Source organism: Miniopterus natalensis, chromosome 1 (assembly GCF_054644295.1).
Source record: "Miniopterus natalensis isolate mMinNat1 chromosome 1, mMinNat1.hap1, whole genome shotgun sequence".
Classification (NCBI taxonomy): domain Eukaryota; kingdom Metazoa; phylum Chordata; class Mammalia; order Chiroptera; family Miniopteridae; genus Miniopterus; species Miniopterus natalensis.
Window position 1 is genome coordinate 144,081,646 of NC_142081.1, and position 20,424 is coordinate 144,102,069.

Here is a 20,424-nt window from a genome sequence, read left to right on the forward strand (position 1 = left end):
TGGCTCTTTATATATTATATACATGTATTAGCATAAAGGCAAATACAGGAGAGATAAGCCAAGAGCCTTAACATATTCTCCCCTTACCTTTTCAGAGCAGCAAAGAGAGTAGGAAATCTTCATACAACTGCTATGAAAAGTGTAGAAACTGATACTGTCCTGTTCTTCAAAGGAAAACTATTCAGTGTATTAAACCAATTTTGAATTCTAGTTTGTATGTTGGATGACTTGGTTATGTTTACTTTGGGCAGGTTTCAGGCTTGTTGCTTTCATGTCAAAGGAAGACAATGTAGTAGATAGGAAAAAAGATTTAGGAATCAGATACTTTATTTTATCCCTTCCCAGTATCCAATGCATAATAAGATAATAGTAATTATCATTGAGTGCTTATTATGTGACAGAAACATGCTGAAGTGTATGCTGCATACCTCTCCTTTAATCTTTCAACAACCACGTGAAAACAGGCGTTACTATACTCTTTTCGAAGAAGAGGAACTCAAAGCTCCAAAAGTTTATTAACTAAGATGACACAATGGAAAGGAAGCAGAGCAGAATTCACATCTACCTGCTCCTGAGCTCATTCTCTTAACCACGAATCAGGGAGGCAACAGTGAATTCCTTTAGTTGGGCCTCACAGTAATGAACACGTATTCTTTAAACCAGAAAAGGTATTAATGTTGGCTTGTGAGTTTCGTATCAGGAAGCCTTAGTGGAGCCCTAACCTTAGTGGTTAACTATTAGATTAGGTTTCACAGCTTTTTATTGTCATCATATGAATTCAGCGGGGAAAACTAATCAACTCTTGCTCTTGGCGATATCATAAGAATTCCTCAGTTCCAAGGGGAAGAAATAATAAGGCTTGTGTCAAAATTGTTGGGAATCTCTTTTCTAGAATTTATCTCCCAGAAGTAGTTTCTCTAATTACAAACTTTCAAATTGAAACCCAATCTAAGGTACTTAAGTACATATTTCATAAAGTTTCTTCATGTCGGAAATATTATGTTAAGTGTAATACACTAACACACTCTTAAACACCACAAATATGAAAGGTTTTTATCCTTACTGTCTCCAAGCAGCTGGTGCTATTAACCTATTAGTTGGAAGACTAACTAACTGGCATTATGATTGTACTGTGTGTACAGTACTCTTTTTTTAAATTTTCTTTTATTGATTTCAGAGAGAGGAAGGGACAGGGAGAGAGAGAGAGAAAAACATCAGTGATGAGTTACGCATGGACTGCCTCCTTACCGCCCCCTACTGGGGATGGAGCCCCAGCCCATGCGTGTGCCCTGACCTGGAATCCAACCTCGACCTCCTGGATCACAGGTGATGCTCAGCCGCTGAGCCACGCCCTTCCGGCTACAGCGCCAGTTTTTAAGCTGATCATTTTCAATTGATTACATGGGCCATACGTACCTGCCTGTGACTCTGTTAGGAGTTACCCAATGACATTTATGTAACATTGGTCATGTAGCAAAATGTTTAGTATAGAAAAACTGACAAATAACAGCTTTAAGGTACCACTAACTCAACTTTAGACACCAGGCTATCGGTGCAACCCACCGATGCGTAGTCTCCCGGAAAATATCGTTTATGATTTGGTTCAAGAAAATGATAGCGTCTCACCCCAAGCCCTCTGTGCATGGGCCACAATTGGTCTTTTGCATCCAGCGAGGTGACTTTGCTACACCGTTTGTTCCCGTGTAAATTGTCCCGTGGGGAGTTTCAAAAGTGGTGAGAAAAGAAGAGGTAGGAGATACCGCTGAAAAGGAAGTAGGGGCGCAGGGGCGCGACGCGGCGGCTGGGGACCCGCCTTGGGTGAATTAACGCAAAACCTCTATCGAGACTGTGGTTCACGAGACACATTCGCGCCATCTGTCGAGCCCAATGGACGCATAGCAGGTGGAGAGAAGGGGCCCGGGAAGAAGGCTGACTGGCAGCGGGTCCCCGCCAGCGGCGCCCGGGGGTGTGGGAGGAGCAAACAGGAAGGAGGGCGCGTTAGACCCGGAGGCGACTCCTCGTGGTCACCGGAACCAGGCTAGGCGGGCAGGGGGCGCTACTGAGAGCTCCTCCCCTCAGCCTCTCAGCTCCGCCTCCAGACACGTGACCACAAGCGGAGGGTGCTCTCGCTCCCGCAGGGTAGCTCGCTGTTTCTTCCTCCCGCCGCCGCGGTGCCCTTCTTCTCCCCGGTTCCCATCCCTCCCTCCTGCCCCCTCCCTTCTCACACCCCAATAGCGGTTCGAGCTGCGAAGCGCCCGCCCCTCCGCCCTTTTCTGCGCTTGCTTATTGGCTAAAGCCTCAAGGACGCGTCCCGAGGGCGGGTGGCAGCCATTGGTGGGATGAGCAATCCGAGTTCCCGGATGAGGGAACATTCTGCAGTATAAAGGGAGCGGGGAAGGCGGGAGACAGCGCAGTTTGAATCGCGGTGCGACGGAGTAGGCGGTGGGATCTCGCTGGGTGCCCGACTACTCCTTTCTCTGCCTTGCTTGTTTGAGCTTCAGCAGAATTCGAAATGGTAAACTTCGCAGAGGCGCTCGAAGGCTCCGCGGGTTTTTGCCGGCGGAGAAAAACCCGTTACACACGGAGATGGGGGTGAAGTGGCGACGGTTGGGAATTCGCGGAGACAGTATTTGGAAGAGCGGGGGGAGGCGATTTGTCGGCGGCGAGCGGAGCCGCCTCCGACCTCCCGGCTTGCGGCGACGGTTGGGTGGCGCGCGCGGCGCCGCTGGGGGCCAGCGGGCGGAGAACGGGCTGACCGAGGCGCGCGGCCGCGGCGACGCGCGGCGGGGGGCGTGCAGGCGGGATCGCCCTTGGGGAGCGCGGCGGGCCGGAGACCCCGGCGGGGCACCGGGGCGCGCTCGCGCCCGCGCAGCGCTGCGGTGGGGGAGGGGCGCGCCGCCCTAGTAATCCTATATTCTCCGTTCCTCCTTCGCTCGCGGGCGTGTGCGCGCCGTAGGCTGGCGGTAAGGCTGGGAAAGACTCCGGAAAGGCCAAGACAAAGGCGGTTTCCCGCTCGCAGAGAGCCGGCTTGCAGGTCAGTGGTGGTTCGGTGCATCGTGGCGTTTTTCTTTCCTCCTCCTTTCTTGTTTGTCGTCGCTGTAGATGGGCGTTTCGTCTTTGCGTGGGTGATGCGGTGTCGCGACTTGTTTTGCCGATTCGATAAATATCGGGGAGGGGGGGCGATCACGTGTGTCGATACGGGGGCGCTTTGCTGCACTAGCGTCCTTGCCCCTTGCTTTGGCGCGCGTTTAATTTTATCATCTTTGACTCATATCTTTGTGCATTTGTTTGTGCTTAAAATTAAGTTTCCGGTGGGCCGTATTCATCGACACCTGAAATCTAGGACGACCAGTCACGGACGTGTGGGCGCGACTGCTGCTGTGTACAGCGCAGCCATTCTGGAGTACCTCACCGCAGAGGTAAATGGGTGTACGCCTGTAATCTGGAAAAGGTTTGGGGGGGGGGGTAGGTGGCGAGAGGGAAGGAGGAAAGTGATGCAAGAAAACTCGCAGCCCTAAACGCGGCGAGAAGCCTCTGGGAACGCTAGAGGGAGCTGGTGATCATTAAGGGATCCTACTGAGCTTGAGCTGCTCTTGGAAATAAAATTGCGTGCCCCCTTCATAGCTTATGTTATCTTGACATACAGGTAGCGAAGGGAGGGGGAGGAGGGAGACATCTGGTTAATTTACGTTCATGAAGGTTTTGCTCTGCTCTGGATCTTGGCCTAAAGAAGAGTTGGAAGGAAATTGATTATTAGCCTTTGCCTTCTAGGTACTTGAATTGGCAGGAAATGCATCGAAAGACTTAAAAGTAAAGCGTATTACTCCTCGTCATTTGCAACTTGCTATTCGTGGTGATGAAGAATTGGACTCTCTCATCAAGGCTACAATTGCTGGTGGTGGTATGTGAATACTAAAATTTTACTTTAAATTTCTCTAGAGAAAATAATTCTTTGCTTCTTAAAAAATTCTCATCAGAAATTTTTAACCTAAAAGAGGACACATGAATATATTTTCATTGATACGCACGCAGTAGGGTTGCATCATGAAATACGATTTACGGAATAACTTAATGAGTTTTTACTTTGAGGTTCACATTTAAAGACATCTTCCAAGTTGAACAACTGTCCTGGTTTAAGTATACTGTGTTTTTTTAAAATGCGTATTAAAAAGTAGAATTAATCTCTGTCCCTCTCCTAGGTGTCATTCCACATATCCACAAATCTCTGATTGGGAAGAAAGGACAACAGAAGACTGTCTAAAGGATGCCGGGATTTCTTATTATCTCAGGACTCTAAATATTCTAACAGCTGTCCAGTGTTGGTGATTCCAGTGGACTGTATCTCTGTGAAAAACACAATTTTGCCTTTTTGTAATTCTATTTGAGCAAGTTGGGAGTTTAATTAGCTTTCCAGCCAACCAAATTTCTGCATTTGAGTCTTAACCATATTTAAGTGTTACTGTGGCTTCAAAGAAGCTATTGATTCTGAAGTAGTGGGTTTTGATTGAGTTGACTGTTTTTAAAAAACTGTTTGGATTTTAATTGTGATGCAGAAGTTATAGTAACAAACATTTGGTTTTGTACAGACATTATTTCCACTCCGGTGGATAAGCTCAATAAAGGTCATATCCCAAACTATAGTTGTGTTTTAAATTTGCTTGATTGTAATAGGAGCACCTTTCTTTTGAATAAGTATCTCATTTAGCAGTAACTTAAGCATATTTCTTCTCCCAAAAGTAAACTATTAATACTCAAACAGCAGGCCAAACCAGTTCTTTAAAAATATTATGTAGTTAGCTATTAAAGATTTTAAAACTTTGGCAGGAACTGGAATGGGACAAGTTTTTTAGGTTATTTGTCCATCTCAGTTTGTGTCTTGACCAAACTCGCTGTATGCAACAGCGCAACACTGATGCATTGCTGTGGTGGACTTGGGGAGAGCAGGTAAGGAAGTCTTGTATTTAGCTACCTCCCCTGAAGGAACTTTCAGTTTAGATTTGAAATAATAGAGTTTTCTGTGTGTTACACAGTTTTGAAGTCTGAATTAAATTGTTTGTTAAACGGTAACATCTTTGGGGAATACTATTACATTTTACAGAAGAGAATCAGGATTTATTTGGAGGTCCTGCCTGAATTTTGGTATTTCCAACAAGGCTGACACTAGCTTAAGTGAATGTTGTAAAAATGGTTATTTTGTGATCGGGTTGAATGGGTTATTTTGACACTGGTTTCTGGCAAGTTGTCTTAATTTTTTTAAAATTTGGATGATGACTTTCCCAAGCAATAAATTGCCCTCTGCCCCTGGCCCCCCGCCCTCCAGGAGACCAACATTTCACTGGCAATTTTTTGAAAACAAGATTAGGAAGGAAACCATGTAGTTCTATACGTTCCCATAAAGCTGGTTCCTGCCTTGTTCTGGCCATAAAGGGATTAGGGTTAAGGCCAGAAGAATTGCGAACAGTTTGCTTTGAACCTCATTGGTATCCTGAGAGACAATTTAATGGAATCCGGGTCAGGGAAAATTGTATGTAGCTAAAATAAGTTCGATAAAACGCCCTACAGTGAGGGTTTTTAACCCTGCTGTGTTCCTCAACACCTGTGCCAGAAGCGCCGCCTTAGGGACTGACAGCACCGGTCGTCACCTGACCGAGTCCTCCCGACACTGGGGGGGGGCGGGGGCGGGGCCTTCCATCTCTGGGAATTTTCCTGAAAACAAGCATCCCCACCTCCCATTTGTCGACCCAGCCGCCTGTAAGGCGGGCTGCGGCCTGCGCGGGCCGTGCGGGGAGGTCAGGGGTCACCACGCGGCCGATGCGGGGGGCCGCTCCCAGCCCCGGCGGCCCCTCGGCCCCCCAGAGCCCGTGGGCTGGCGTCGCCCGCCCGCCCCCTCGGCGCCGCTCGCTGACCGCCGGGTCGGCTCCGCCGCCTGGGTCTGGGGGCCAGGAGGGGAGGCTCGCGCCGCAGCGGCCACGGGGGCGGGGAGGCCGCCGTGAGGAGGCGGAGCTGCGAGCCGCCGGTCCGCCCGGCCGCCGCCGTCCTGCGCTCCTCCCCGCGGCCCTCCGCACGCCCAGCCCCGGCCGGCCTCGCCTCCTCGGCGGCGGCTTCCGCCCCTCGTAGCAGCGCTCGGGGAGGAAACGGAAGGAGGCGCCGGCCAAGCCATGGAGGGGAACCGGGATGAGGCGGAGAAGTGTGTCGAGATCGCCCGGGAGGCCCTGAACGCCGGCGACCGCGAGAAGGCCCAGCGTTTCCTGCAGAAGGCCGAGAAGCTCTACCCACTGCCCTCGGCCCGCGGTGAGGCCCTCGGGGTCCCTGCCCGCCCTGCCCGCTCCCCCGCCCGCACCATCGCCCGTCTGGGCGCCGGCGGGGCCCCGGGTCAGCCTGACCCCTCCACGGGACACCGGGGAGGAGCATCCGACACACCCCCGCCCGGCCCGACCGTCCCGGGCCGCACTGGCCGTAGGCTTGGGTCGGGCTGCCCGAGGCTCCCCTTGCGCCAGCCTGCCGGCGAGGTGCCGGCTCTCAGCTGACGGGCGAGAGTTGCCGGTTCCCGGGTCCGTTTTCGGAAATGTCTGGCTGCCGTTCTACCGGGAGAATGTCCAGTGTCCCTGGGAGATTTGTCTGGTCCCGTCCTAACCTTACCCGACTGGGCTTTATATCTGTGTGGTTGTGCCACCCTCTCCTTCCCCATCCTCAACCCCCAAATAAGGCTAGGCCCCTAATGAAGTGAACGGAGCTGGGAACTCGAGTCGCTAATGGACGGTCTCAGGTTCCACCGACTGTGGGGTACAACATTGTTCCCAAAGCAAACGTCTTCGAATACCTGAGATGACATTGCTCTTCCCTGGGAGGGAGTTACTTTAGAAGAGAGGGGCACAAATTTGACAAGAGTGATAAAGAGTCAGTAATGATTTGCTAAATAGTATCTGATAACACCATAATTATTGATAAATTAGGCAGATCTCTAAGGAACAGAGTAATGGACTCTTTTAGTTGAATTCACCCTGTTCATGTCCTAGACTTTAAAGTAAGCATAATAGCCAACATTTATTGAGCACTTACAAAGTGCCAGACCATGTGCCTAGTGTTTTATATGAATTACTTCATTTTTACTCAGAGCAAACCTATGTAGAGGTACAGGATTCGTTTGAACAGGTTTAGCCATAACAGACTGTCTTTTTGATGGATGGGAAGATAATGAATGAATGAATGAATGAGAATATCTTACACAATTAATAGGTTATACACAGTAATTAGTAGCAAAGTCAGAATACTACTTGAGCTTTCCAGCTCTAAAAGGCCTTTAACCACTACACTCTATTGCCTTACCAATAGGATAATGTTTCACTGGAGATATAAGGTATTTCCAGGTTAAAAAGAAAATTATTGCTAATAAGAATATGGGATTATCTGTTTTATTTTATTGTTTTCTTAATTTGTTTCTATATTGTTAAAGCCCTTGTATTCTTTGTTTTTCTCTATCCTTTCATCACTATTGAAAACTATACCAGAGAGGACAGGAAAGGAAAAGAGTTAATGATTTTTTTCAATGTGACAGAAAACATAAAATTTACCAATTTAACCATTTTTCAGTGTGCTGTTTAGTAGTGATAACCATTTTCACATTGTTGCGCAACAGATCAACAGAATTTTTCATCTTACAGAACTGAAACACTATACCAGTTAAACAACTTTACGTTTTTCCCACCCGCCAGCCCCTTGGCAGCCACCATTCTATTTTCTTTTCAATTTTGACCACTTTAGATACCTTATATAAGTGGAATCATACACAGTAATTTCTCACTTACCATAGTCCATAGAGTCTGCAACTTTAAGGGAAATGATGTATAATGAAGGCTAATTGATATAAACAGAAATTAAGTTCCTCCTGTAGCCTGTGTGGCTCAGTTGGTTGGATGTAGTACAGTGCACCTAAAGGTTGCCGTTTCCATTCCCCATCAGGGCATATGCCCTGGTTCCAAGCTTGATCCTCAGTAGGGGATGTGCAGGAGGCACCCCATTGATGTTTCACTCTCACATTGATGTTTCTCCCTCTCTCTTCCTCTTTAAATATCAAAAAAATCTTTTAAAAAAATTAAGTTCCTATGGTGTTTTATCAGCCTTATAACAAAATGAAGTTGAATGAAACAATATTATTTGAGGACCTGTCTTTTTTAACTGGCTTATTTCACTTAACATGATGTCCTTGAAGTTCATCTGTGCTGTGATATGTGATAGGATTTCCTTTTTTTTTTTTTAAATATATCTTTATTGACTTCAGAGAGAGGAAAGGAGAGAGAGAGGGAGAAAGAAAGAAAGAAAAACATCAGTGATGAGAAAGTCATTGATGGCTGCCTCCTGCACACCTCTGACTGACGATGGAGCCCACAACCCAGGCATATGCTCTGACCGGGAATCGAACCCTGATCTCCTGGATCCTAGGTCGACGCTCAACTGCTGAGCCATGCCTGGCTGGGCAGGATTTCCTTTTTTAAATCTGCACAATATTCCATTGCGTGTATGTACCACACTTGCATTATCCATTCATCTGTCAGTAGACATCTAGATTGTTTTTATATTTTTGCTATTACAAATAATGCTGCTGTGAACATAGGTGTGCAGATACCTCTTTGTGATCCTGCTTTTAGTTCTTTTGCATATATACGCAGAAATGGAATTGCTGGATTCTATTAGTAGTACTATTTTTACTTTTGGGGGGAACCGCTACACTGTTTTCCACAGTGGTTGCACCATTTTACATTCTCACCAACAGTGCGTCAGAGTTCCATTTTCTTCACGTCTTCACCAACACTTGTTATGTCCTCTTTGCTTTTTTTTATAATAGCCATCATGACAAGTGTGAGGTGATATCTCATTGTGGTTTTGATTTTCGTTTCTCTAATGATTAGTGGTGTTGAACATCTTTTTATATGCCTGTCAGCCATTTGTATATCATCTTTGGAGAAATGTCTGTTCAAGTCCTTTGCCCTTTTTTTTTTTAATTCTTCCCTGAGGATATTTTTCCATTTATTTTTTATTTTTTTTTAAATCCTCATCTGAGGATATTTTTCCCCATTGCTTTTCAGAGAGAGTGGAAGCGAGAGAGAGAAACATTGATGTAGAGAGACACACTGATTGGTTGCCTCCTTCGTGTGCCCGACTAGGGCCAGGGATCAAGCCTGCAACAGAAGGATGTGCCCTTGACCAGGAATCGAACCCTCTAACCACTGTGCCAAACTGGCCAGGGCCTTTTGCTCATTTTTTAATTGGGTTACTTTTTTGTTTAGTTGTAGGAGTAGTTCTTCATATAATCTGGATATTAACCCCTTATCAGATATATAATTTGCAATTTTTTCTTCCATTCTGTAGGTTGTGTTTCCCTCTGTTGATTGTGTCCTTTGATGCAGAGAAGTTTTTAAGTTTGATGTAGTCCCATTTGTCTATTTTTGCTTTTATTGCCTGTGCTAAGAAATCAGTGCCCAGAATTAAAAATTTTTTACTCTCCACACTGTATGAATACATGATTTCTTTTAGTCACTATCTAGTCCTAGAGGGACAGTTTGAACTTTAAGCATGTAACCACTTGAGACAAAATACCAGGGCGTTTTAAACGTAGCTTCTCCACCTACTAACTTATAAACTAAATCTTGGGCAAGTTAGAGAACCTCTCTAGCCCTTAGCTTTTTCATCTGCAAAATGGGACAATAACATACTGATTTCATAGGGCTGTTGTGAAGATTAAGTTAGTTAATACATGCAGAGCATTCACAGTAAGCACTCAATTGTTTTGGTATCATTTTTATTTTACAAGTGTGAGGCCCTGAGAATTTTTAAACTTGTAGTCTGTCATTCTTCTGTTGTACAAGCAACTTGAATCAATATACTAAAGAGATTCTATAAGATATTAAAGCACAGCATAATTGTTGCTTTTAAAGCATTGAACATAGGAAAAATTAAGAAATATAAAGTGAAAGTAGTACAGTGTATTATAAGGCAACAGGATGTAATTACCAAATAAATGATGGCATACAGTTGTGGTGTAGTCTGAAAACCTTAGTTCAGATGCAGACTTTGCCTCTGACAGCTTTGTAACCAGGGACAAGTTACTTAGCTTCTCTAAGTCTTGTTTAGTTATGTGTAAAATGAAGATTACATCACAGGGTTGATGTGAGCATTAGCTGAAATAAAGTTATGTGCAAATACTTAGCAAAGTGTATTTTACATTGAATGTTTTCAGAAGATGTTTATTGGAATAATTTATGAATTCAGAGGAGGGAAAGGTCTAAAACATTTTTGTAAGCTCCTGGTAAAATGTTTAGTGTAGAAGGAAATTGAAGCTACTAGTTAAAATGAAATTCTACATTTTTATTCCTGAATTTCACCTATCTAGACTACCATCAAAACCTTGTAACTCAAGAGTTTTGATCGAATGTTCCTGTGGATGTGTTTTCATACTAAGATGGGCAAAAAGAAAACATTGCATTTTAATCTTCATTATTCTTATACAGTGAATGGGAAAATATGAAACTAAATTACAGAATTTTTGTCCCCTTTATATTTTATTCTTGCCAGGTGAGAAGTCTGATTGATAAAACACTTTAAAAAATTGGCAAGAGTTTTTGTTGAGGAAAAAAAAACTTGATCTTCAGATGAATCTAGGACATTGTTGCTTTTTGTTTTTAGTTGAGAGTATTATTTTACAATGTATTTATTGTAGTGAATTTCTAAGTGAAATGAATTTTACAGCTTTCAAATATTTTCATACTATGAATTTAGTGTATGTTTGAAAGGATTGATATACATGAGTAGCTACTACATAGGAAATACAAATATTCTGGAAAAATAATGTTAGCAAGCAGAAAGTAAATTACATTTTAGTTTCTTAAACTATATTTATTTAAAGTTGTATTTATTGATTGATTTTAGAGAGAGAGAGGGAAGGAGAGAGAGAAAGACAGGAAACATCAATTTGTTGTTTCATTTATTTATGCATTCATTGGTTGATTCTTATATGTGCCCTGACCGGGGATTGAACCCACAACCTTGGTATATCTGGACAATACTCTAACCAACTGAGCCACCTGTCAGGGCTGGTTAGCCACATTACTTTTGTAATAACACAAATAAAAGCTATTTCTGGTTTGTGAGGAGGAGGGGAAAAATCTATCTGTTTTTCAAATTATGTGTTCTTATTTTAGATTCTGCTAAATGATAGGCATTATATATAACAGGTGTGTGGTAGAAACTTATTAAATAAAAACAGACCTTGGTTCTTCACTTCTGGATTATCCACATAAACATTTTTAATATTGTATTTACTTTTCACTGGTTCTTAATATGGAATATACTTAAATGCAGACTTCATTAAACCCCAGGCAAAGCAGTGTATCTGGAAAGTGAGTGCATAAAATAGGGCTGGATAGGTTTAAAACCAAAGGTAAATGTAATCTGGTCATAATCACTGTATCTGCCCAACTAATGTTTGTATCACTTCACATGATTGTAAATGAAATCTCATGTGATTGCTAAGACATTTAATAAACAAGAAAATCCAATGTGCTCAAAATTCTGGCAGTATTTGAACTGAATCATATTACCTTCTCAGGCATTGGTTCCAGTGATTACTAATACACAAAACCGTGCTAATTCCATTTTTAAGATTACAACACTGGATAATGAGACCCAGAGGTAATGGAACTTACGCAAATTTTAACTCTTTGGAACCAGTGTTTGGTGTGAGCACATGTATAACACAGTCATTGTTAAGCAGAACCCTTATGTAGGAAGCTGTAGAAAAAATTTCAGTATCATAATAACTGTTGAAAATCTAAAACAACTATATGGTATACTGCTTTAGTGTAATATTCAGCATGTAGCTATTAACATGGAAGATGTCCAGAAAAACACTGGGAGAACATGTGTGTGCTAAGAATGAAAGGGAATGTACAGACAACTTCTACCTAGCATGCATGGGGACTTTGTGGCCACCAGTAAATACTAAACATACATAACTACTTACATATCTGGCTTCACAATTTTTAAAAATAATTTTTTTTAATTTCTTAGCTGAAATAATGTTTTATAAAGAGACACTTCCCCCTCACCTGTGGTACAATTCATATAGGATTCATATAGGAGAGGCGGGCGGGATAAGTGCTTGATTGCTTTGATCAGTTTTCAGGAAAAGGAATTTGTTCCTTTTCTTTCTCCAAAAGCAGTGGGATCCCCTTTAGATTAGCTCCTGAGTCCTATAGACACACTCCCAGCAGTCTTTTAATAGTTACCTTTCTCTTTGGTATAGCATTATTTCAAGTTCTTGTACATTTCCTGTACTAGAACTGTAATCAACCATATTTCCAATAAGTCATCGTTTCTTTTAGTGGAAAATGGTGTTTCAGCATCACAGTCTGGGATTAAGAATGCTGTGGATACTAGATTGTTTATTGTTTCTGGGCCTTTTCAATGTACAGAAGCAATTCCTTCCATAGTAGTAATTGTTTCTCAAGGCCATGGTAAATGATAGATATGTCATGCTTATTAATTTGCTTTATGCCACATCATATACGTAAAAGTTTCAGTAATATTACAAACACTACCCACCAACATAATTATTGAAAACAGTTATCTTTGCATATACTCTCTGTTTCCCTCTACATTTTAATATTTTTTTGAATTTTGAAATAATTTCAAACTTAGAGAAAAGTCACAGAATAGTGCATACTGCCCATGTACGTTTTACTCAGGTTTCCTATTAGATAAAATTTTGCTACATTTACTTTATCATGCCCTTCTTCTCTCCCTCCCTCATATTCCCAACCCCAACCCCCACCCCCACCCACAATTTGTTATTATATTTTTTCCTGAATTAACTAAAAGTAAGTTGTAGACATGATGCCCCATTACCCTTAAATAATTCAGTGTATATTTTCTAAGACAAAGGCACTCTGTTAACATAACCACAATATAACCATCAAATTCATGAAATTAATGCATGTATCACTCAAATTCTTCGAATTTTTCCAATTATGTCTTTGATAGCAAAAAAGGACACAAATTGCATTTATGGGCATGTTTTAGTCTCCAGATACAGCTTTTCTCTTTTCTTCTTTACTTTGACATTTTTAATTAATGCAGGCCAGTTATTTTATTCAGTTTTCCTCAATTTGGGCCAGACATTTCCACATATAAATTTTTGGCAGAAATACCATAGAAATGATGTTTAGAATTGATAAGTGTTTTCTTAGTGTAACCTATTAGGAGACACATTATGTTGATTTGGTCCTTACAGGTGAGATTAACTTTGATGACTTGATTAAGTTGGTGATGCCAGGTTTCTCCACTCCAAACTTAACTTTTTTCCCCCTGCTTTATAATTAATTAATATTTTGTGGGGAAATGCTTTGAGACTATATAAATGTTCTGTTCCATAACATAGTTTCACCATCTCCTTATAGCATTCATTGATTCTTTCCTGGGTAAATTTCTGATGGTTGCCAAATGGTGGTTTTCTAATTTCATCATTCCTTCTACAATTTATCAAGTAATATTCAACCTATTTATTTATATGGATTCATATTTAAGCCATTACTATCATTACTTATGTTGATGCTCAGATTTAGTCAGTAGGAGCCTTGTGTCTTTTTGATATGTCTTCGTTATTCTTTGAGCATTTCTACTTTATGGCACAAAAACTTTTTCAGGCCTACTTTTTATTTTCTACTCTGGGAATCAGTTGTTTCTCTAAAGAGCCCTTATTCTTTTTAGTGGACAATGGTACTGGGAAACATATATAGACACCAGATAAGCTCATTGTGTCAGGGATGTCATTGTCCCTAGGTCTCATCAGGAGACAGAGCTAGGAAATATATGTGTATATGAATACATGTGTGTCTGTGTATGTATATCTGTGTGTAAGATGTGTTTGTATATAGGAATACACACATCTATAGTAATTTAATCTATATTAAGTTAATCTGTATTAATTTTGATATTTGTATGAGACATGCACACCTCCCTTTGTAGTCCACCACAGAGTTCATTCTAGCCTTCTCCATTTCCATATTTGTAATTCCATTCTCTGACAGTGAGAAATGTAGCTCCTGCTGTCTTCAGTTTACTTATTCAATTTCCCCTGTATATAATTATTTGCCTTCTTGAACCCATTGGTGCAGGCCCTATCAAACTCAACGTTGTTTTTGGTCCAGGCCTCCGTTGCTAAAGGAAAGGGGAGAGGAGGGGAGGGGAGGGGGAAAGGCAGTCACTTTTTTTTCAAGTAAAAAGAGTAAGCCCACCATTTTAAAAATATTTCAACTTATTTACAGTATCAGAACATATTATATACTATATGCACTCTTTTAATCATCATTTAGTCTTATCTCTGTAGGCCACTATACATTTAATTCTTCCCATCAGTCCTTATGTATTTAATTACTTTGGAATCCTGAAGCTTGTTGTCTATAGATTTCTAGGAAGGGCCTATGGGAACTATGCTTACTAAGTTCTGGAATGTTGAAAACAGTTCATCTATGGTCTTAATACTTGAGGTTAGGTGAATATAAAATCCTTGGCTTCAGTTTTCTCTTTTTGGTTATCTAAGTATGTTACTCCATTGTTTTGTGCAAGTATATTGATGAGTAGTCTGAAGACAGTCTATTTTTCTTTCCTTTATAAGTCATTTGATGTTTTTGCCTAGAGGCCCAGTTAATTTTATTAGAATATAGCTTGATGTTCATTAATCTGGGTCAGTATTTTTAGGTGTGTGATTTGCCCATTCATTATATGGCTTCAGATTTTTCTGTTTTTATATCAGACGTTTTCTCCAATTATGGTTATATGTTTTATTTCTCTTCATTAGGACTCCTGTTGTATGTGTGTTGGATCTTTTTTAACTACCTTCAGCATTTGCCATTTTCTTTCTAATTTTGTGTCTTTTTCATTTAAAAAAATATTGGTTTTTTTATATTCTCTTTCACTTACCCAATATCTATTGTGTTTATAACTTCTTGTTTCTTTTAACTTAGTCTTTTTTGAATTGATTTTTAAATTTCTCTAGATAGGTACTTTTGGAGGTTTTGCTAATTCTAATTTATGTTATTACTGTATATTATGTATAATTTCTTAAAGTCTTCAGCCTGGTTTGAAGTAGTAGGTTATAGTGTTTACCTGTTTTGTTAGCAAGTCTTTGTGGTGTGCTTTCATTGTCCTCAGAGATTTATTCCTATTTTCTTTTTTCTTATAATAACCTTGTATCAGATTTTACTTCTATCATTTTCTTTTATGAATTTTTATGTGTAGTTAGCCATTCTAAATATACAGAAACCCTTCTTCATTTTTTTGTGTAATGGTTAAAAATATTTCGCCTTTCTACATAAGAAATCTAGTTTCCCACTTTTTCTGGAGTTTCTTATTTTTTCCTATTGCCCCTGTCCTCTTCAGTTTGGGTCCTGTTCCCAGTAGTTTCTCCTCAGTGTGGCTTTATTCTGAAAGAGAACTTTGATTAGTTTTGAGAGTTTGTAGTGACTGGAGTGTCCTTAAAAGTTTTTTTATGAACCCTTTCACTCACTTGCTATTGTAGTGAGCAAGACCAATTCCTTTTTATACACTTTTTTCAGTTTTGGCTGCTGTGCTACATAGAGAGTCCCGGTCGGTAATTTTGGAGATCTTTTGTTCTGTGGGTGGCCAAATGCCCTTTTACTATCCACTTCTTTGTAATACCCACATAGATCTATTGGTGGGTCATTTCCACCTTTTTGTATTTTGGTATATTGTGCAGGAGGTTTTGATTTTGCTATTTAACTCTGATTTTATGAGGGAATTTTCAGAGATTTAAATTTTAAGTTGCTGTCACAGCCTTCTTCTAGAATTCTTATAAAATTTTTTATATTTAAAAGTTGTGAACCACTACCCCATAGACAGTGCAGTCTACTGTTCTAAAGGTTAACATTGTTTGCATTAAATAAGAACTAAATTGCAGTTAAAAACTGACTATATACAACAGGGTGTCCCTCCAAAAATGTATACACACTTTAACAGCTGATAGCTGTAGTTTCTATTACATTTTGAAAATGAAATATGTTTTGATAAACACTGCCTTTATAATGTGTATACATTTTTGGGGGATACCCTGTATATTTTATTCTTACCTTGTTAATAACTAAGAGATTGCTGTCTAATTTGGAGCCTTTCTGTACCAGCTACAAGTAAATTGTTATAAAAACTGAATTTCTTGTGTCTTTGGTGACCTCTTGAATGCATTAGCTAGGGAAAAAATATGGTAGAAAGTAGTTATATAATGTATATGTGTATATACAGGGGTAGGCAAAAGTAGGTTTATAGTTGTAATACAAATAAGTAATACAATAATTAATACATAATAATATAAGAATAAACTCATATACTCACAACTGTAAACCTATGTTTGCCTACCCTGTTATATGTATATGTTTGCAAATTTGCCACTGAAACTGCCAGGATTTATATATATAAAAGCTTTATCGAGATATTATTCATATACCACACAATTACTTCACTTAAACCATACCATTCAGTGGGTTTTAGTATATTCAGAGTTGTACAATCATTATTACAACAATCACTTTTAGAACATTTTCTTCACCTCAAAAGAAAACCCCCCATGCGCATTAGCAGTCACTCTTTACTTCTCCCCAGTTCCATCCTTCCCTTCCCACTAGCCATAGGTAACTAATCTACTTTCTGTCTCTGTAGATTTGCCTATTGTATACATTTTATATAAATGGAATCATATAATATGGTCTTTAGTGACTGTCTTTTTCACTTAGCATATTTTCAGGGTTCATCCGTGTTGTAGCATATAGCAGCAGTTCATTTATTTTCATTGTTGAATAACATTCCATTGTCTGGGCATATTGGCATTTATCTATTCAACTGGATTTTTTCCGTTTTTTTTTTTTCCTATTATCAACAATGCTGTTATGAACATTTGTGAGCCAGTTTTTGTGGAGGTGTATGTTTTCATTTCTTTTGGGTATATACCCGGGACTGTTGGGTCAAATGGTAACTATATGTTTTCAACAAATGATTTTTCAAAAGTGGCCACATATTTTATATTCTCACCAACAGTGTATTAGGGTTCCAGTTTCTCCACATCTTTGCCAACACTTGTTATTGTCCATATTTTTTATTATAGTCATCCAAGTGTGTGTGAAGTTAGGTATCTCATTATAGTTTTAATTTTCACTTGCCTAATGGCTATTGATATTGAGCAACTTTTCATGGCTTATTGACCATTTATATATCTGTTTTGGAGACTGTTCAGATCCTTTGCACATTTTTATATTGAGTTTTTGGTTTAATTATTGAATTGTAAGAGTTCTTTGTATTTGTGTATGTGTGTGTGTGTATCTTTCAGATATATGATTGTGTAAATATTTTCTCCCATTCTGTGGATTGTCTTTTTACTTTATTGATGACATTCTTTAAAGGGCAAATGTTTTTAATTTTGATGAAGTCCAGTTTCTCTACGTTTTCTTTTGTCACTTGAACTAATTTTTGCATATACTATAAAGCAGAGGTCCAAATTCATTCACTTGCATGTGGATATCCAGTTATTTCAGTACAGTTTGTTGACCCACAAGTTCTGATATGTAGCATGTTCATTTTTATTCAATTCTATTTTCTTATTTCTGTTATGCTTTCTTTGATACATGAATGTCTATTTTTTTTCTAACCCATTTGTGATCTTTCTAGCCACATTTTGTAGTTGATTTCTCACTTAAATGCACTGCACTCATAGATTGTGGTATATAGGATACTAGTTCTTTGAGACTTGATAACATTATGGTCTAGCTATAAAATAGTCAATTTTCATTCCTTGTGTGCCTGTAAAGAATGACTATTCACTAGTTGGATATAATGTTATATCTCTTAGATCAAGTTTGATAAATTAGATGTTTGTATTATTTGTATCCTTAGTGATTTCTTTTTTAATCTACCTGATGCCATTATTGGTTAAAATGTGTTAAAATCTTCTACATTGTGGTTGGTTTCTCTGTTGTTGTTTTTTCTTTTAGTCCTGTTGATTTTTTTTTAATGTATAGTTTTCAGTTATTATGGGAAGTTTTAAGCTCTCACAGGAGAGGGAATAGTGTAATCAGTTCCTATCACCCTCCCATCTTAACCATTATGAATATATATGTATGGCCAATCTTATTTATATATTCTTTCTACTCCCTCTTTTATGCCCCGTCAGTATTTAAATCAAATTTTAGACATAACTATTACTTTTTTATGGACTCAATGTTTAGATTTACTCATACATTTATCACAGTACTTGCTCACCATTCCCTTCTACAGCCTGTCTAGAATCATTTTTCTTCTGCCCTATATATATATATATTACATTATCCTCTAGAAATCTTACTGGTAAATTTTCTGTTTTTGTTTGAAAATGTTTCTAATCTTGTGCATTTTCTAGATAATTAGTGCAGAACTTGAGTTGACAGTTATTCTCCCTGAGCATCTTGAAGATACTATTCCAGTTTCTTTTAGCTGCCATTGTTGCTGTTGAGGAAGAAATAGGAAGTCCAGTTTCTGTATCTTTGTAGATAATCTTATTGGCTATTTTTTCTTTGGTATTCTGCAGTTTTACTAGGATATGACAAATAAAAGTGTGTCATAAGTAATTGAATGATAGTAATTTTGAGCTATTAGCTTTAAATTTCTTAATATTCTATTTCTAAGTTGTGATTAGTGGTGGTCTGTAAACAATTAAGTACATAAGGAGTACTTGCTCTTTCAAAAGACCCAATGTTGAATCTTTATGGAGTACTTGATTCTTAATTTGTCAGCTTTATAATTTTCTTCTCAAGATGTGTATATGTACCTTGATGTAAACAGGCATAGTATGCTTTCTGTATCTTTCTACAGCACTATTGGAAATAATTATGAAAAATGGAAGCACAGCTGGAAGTAGCCCTCATTGTCGAAAACCATCAGGTAGTTCTGATCAAAGCAAGCCTAACTGCACAAAGGACAGCACATCTGGTAGTGGTGATGGTGGAAAAGGCTACACCAAAGACCAAGTAGATGGAGTTCTCAGGTAGGAATAAATATGATTTATATCTAATCTACAGTTGCTACTGTTGTAATTTTTAAATGGTATAGCACCTAAAAAAGTGTTTGAATTATAATATTCAGTAGAAGAACAGACATCAAGGAACTGAACTCGAGGTATGTTTTACATTCTTCGTAAAACTAGTCTGTAAAGCCCTAGCCAGTTTGGCTCAGTGGTTAAAGCATTGGCCTGCAGACTGAAGGGTCCCAGTTTGATTCTGGCCAAGGGCACTGACCTCACTTGTAGGCTCGATCCCCGGCCTGGTCTGGGCACATGCAGGAGGCAACCAATCGATGTGTCTCTTTCACATTGATGTTTCTTTCTCTCTCCCTCTCTCTCTTCCTCTTCCCCCCCCCCCCCCACTCTCTCTGAAAAGCAATGGAAAAAATATCCTCGGATGAAGATTAAAAAAAAAAAAAAAACCAGTCTGTAAACTACCTTCTTTATAGAGTAAGACTGTACAATATTGACTCTATGGAAGGTTCCATCTTTTTTTTTAGTACTTCTAGATCATTATTTTTGAGGAAAATTATTTCAATTTTTTGACATAGTGTAGTATTTAGATAAAATATTGAAGGAGGATAGGAGAATTAATTATTCTGTCATATATATACATGAAAGCAGGGGAATTTTATATGAGAGAAAAATTGAGGACAATAGTAACAGCATTGTCAATTTCCTACTTATGTTAATGAAGGAGTTTTTTCTATTTATATTCTTTATTAAAGTTATCTTTATATATATACACATATATAGATATGCCAATACCATAATGTTCTTTTAATTTTTAAAAATTTTTGTTGAATTTATTGGGACAACATTGGTCAGTAAAATTACATAGGTTTCAGGTGTACAATTCTGTAATGCATCATCTGTATATTGTGTGTTCACCACCAAGAGTCAAGTCTTCTTCCGTCACCATTTATTTCCCCCTTTACTCTCTTCTACGTCCCCCCTCCCAACTTTCCCTCTGGTAATCACCGTACTGTTGTCTGTGTCTAGGAGTCGTCATTGTTACTATAATTATCATTATTATTGCTTCTTTTACCTTTCTCACCCACCCTCCCAACACCCTAAATTTTTTTTTTTTTTTTTTTTTTTACAGACTATTCTCTTATTGTTTTAGTTTTACCTCATGATACACTTCCACTTAAAGCAGAAGAATTAGACAGAGTTGAAAAATTAGGAACTGGGTTTTAGAGATTTGACTTTACTAATTTTATAATTAAGAAAAAATTTTCTGGAAATCAAATGAACCTCTGAGTATGAAACACTAGAGAAAATACTGTTTTGTTTCCTGCTACAACTTTAGGAAGCTGTATTGGTGTTGTATT

The 20,424-nt window shown here is 39.4% G+C and overlaps 2 protein-coding genes across 2 annotated transcripts in view; both read left to right on the forward strand.

The window, feature by feature from the left end:
• Positions 1-2,406: 2,406 nt before the first annotated feature.
• Positions 2,407-4,640, forward strand: H2AZ1 (H2A.Z variant histone 1). The gene is made up of 5 exons (XM_016223588.2): positions 2,407-2,515; positions 2,957-3,034; positions 3,306-3,419; positions 3,772-3,901; positions 4,200-4,640. Exons 1-5 carry the CDS (start codon positions 2,513-2,515, stop codon positions 4,259-4,261), a joined length of 387 nt encoding a protein of 128 aa, XP_016079074.1. The 5' UTR covers positions 2,407-2,512; the 3' UTR covers positions 4,262-4,640.
• A 1,401-nt stretch (positions 4,641-6,041) lies between these two features.
• Positions 6,042-20,424, forward strand: part of DNAJB14 (DnaJ heat shock protein family (Hsp40) member B14) — a 42,748-nt gene continuing 28,365 nt past the window's right edge. Inside the window, exons 1-2 of the mRNA XM_087826456.1 lie at positions 6,042-6,291; positions 18,904-19,075. Of these exons, the coding sequence (XP_087682582.1) occupies positions 6,159-6,291; positions 18,904-19,075 (305 nt within the window). The 5' untranslated portion in view covers positions 6,042-6,158. The remainder of the gene's footprint in view (positions 6,292-18,903; positions 19,076-20,424) is intronic.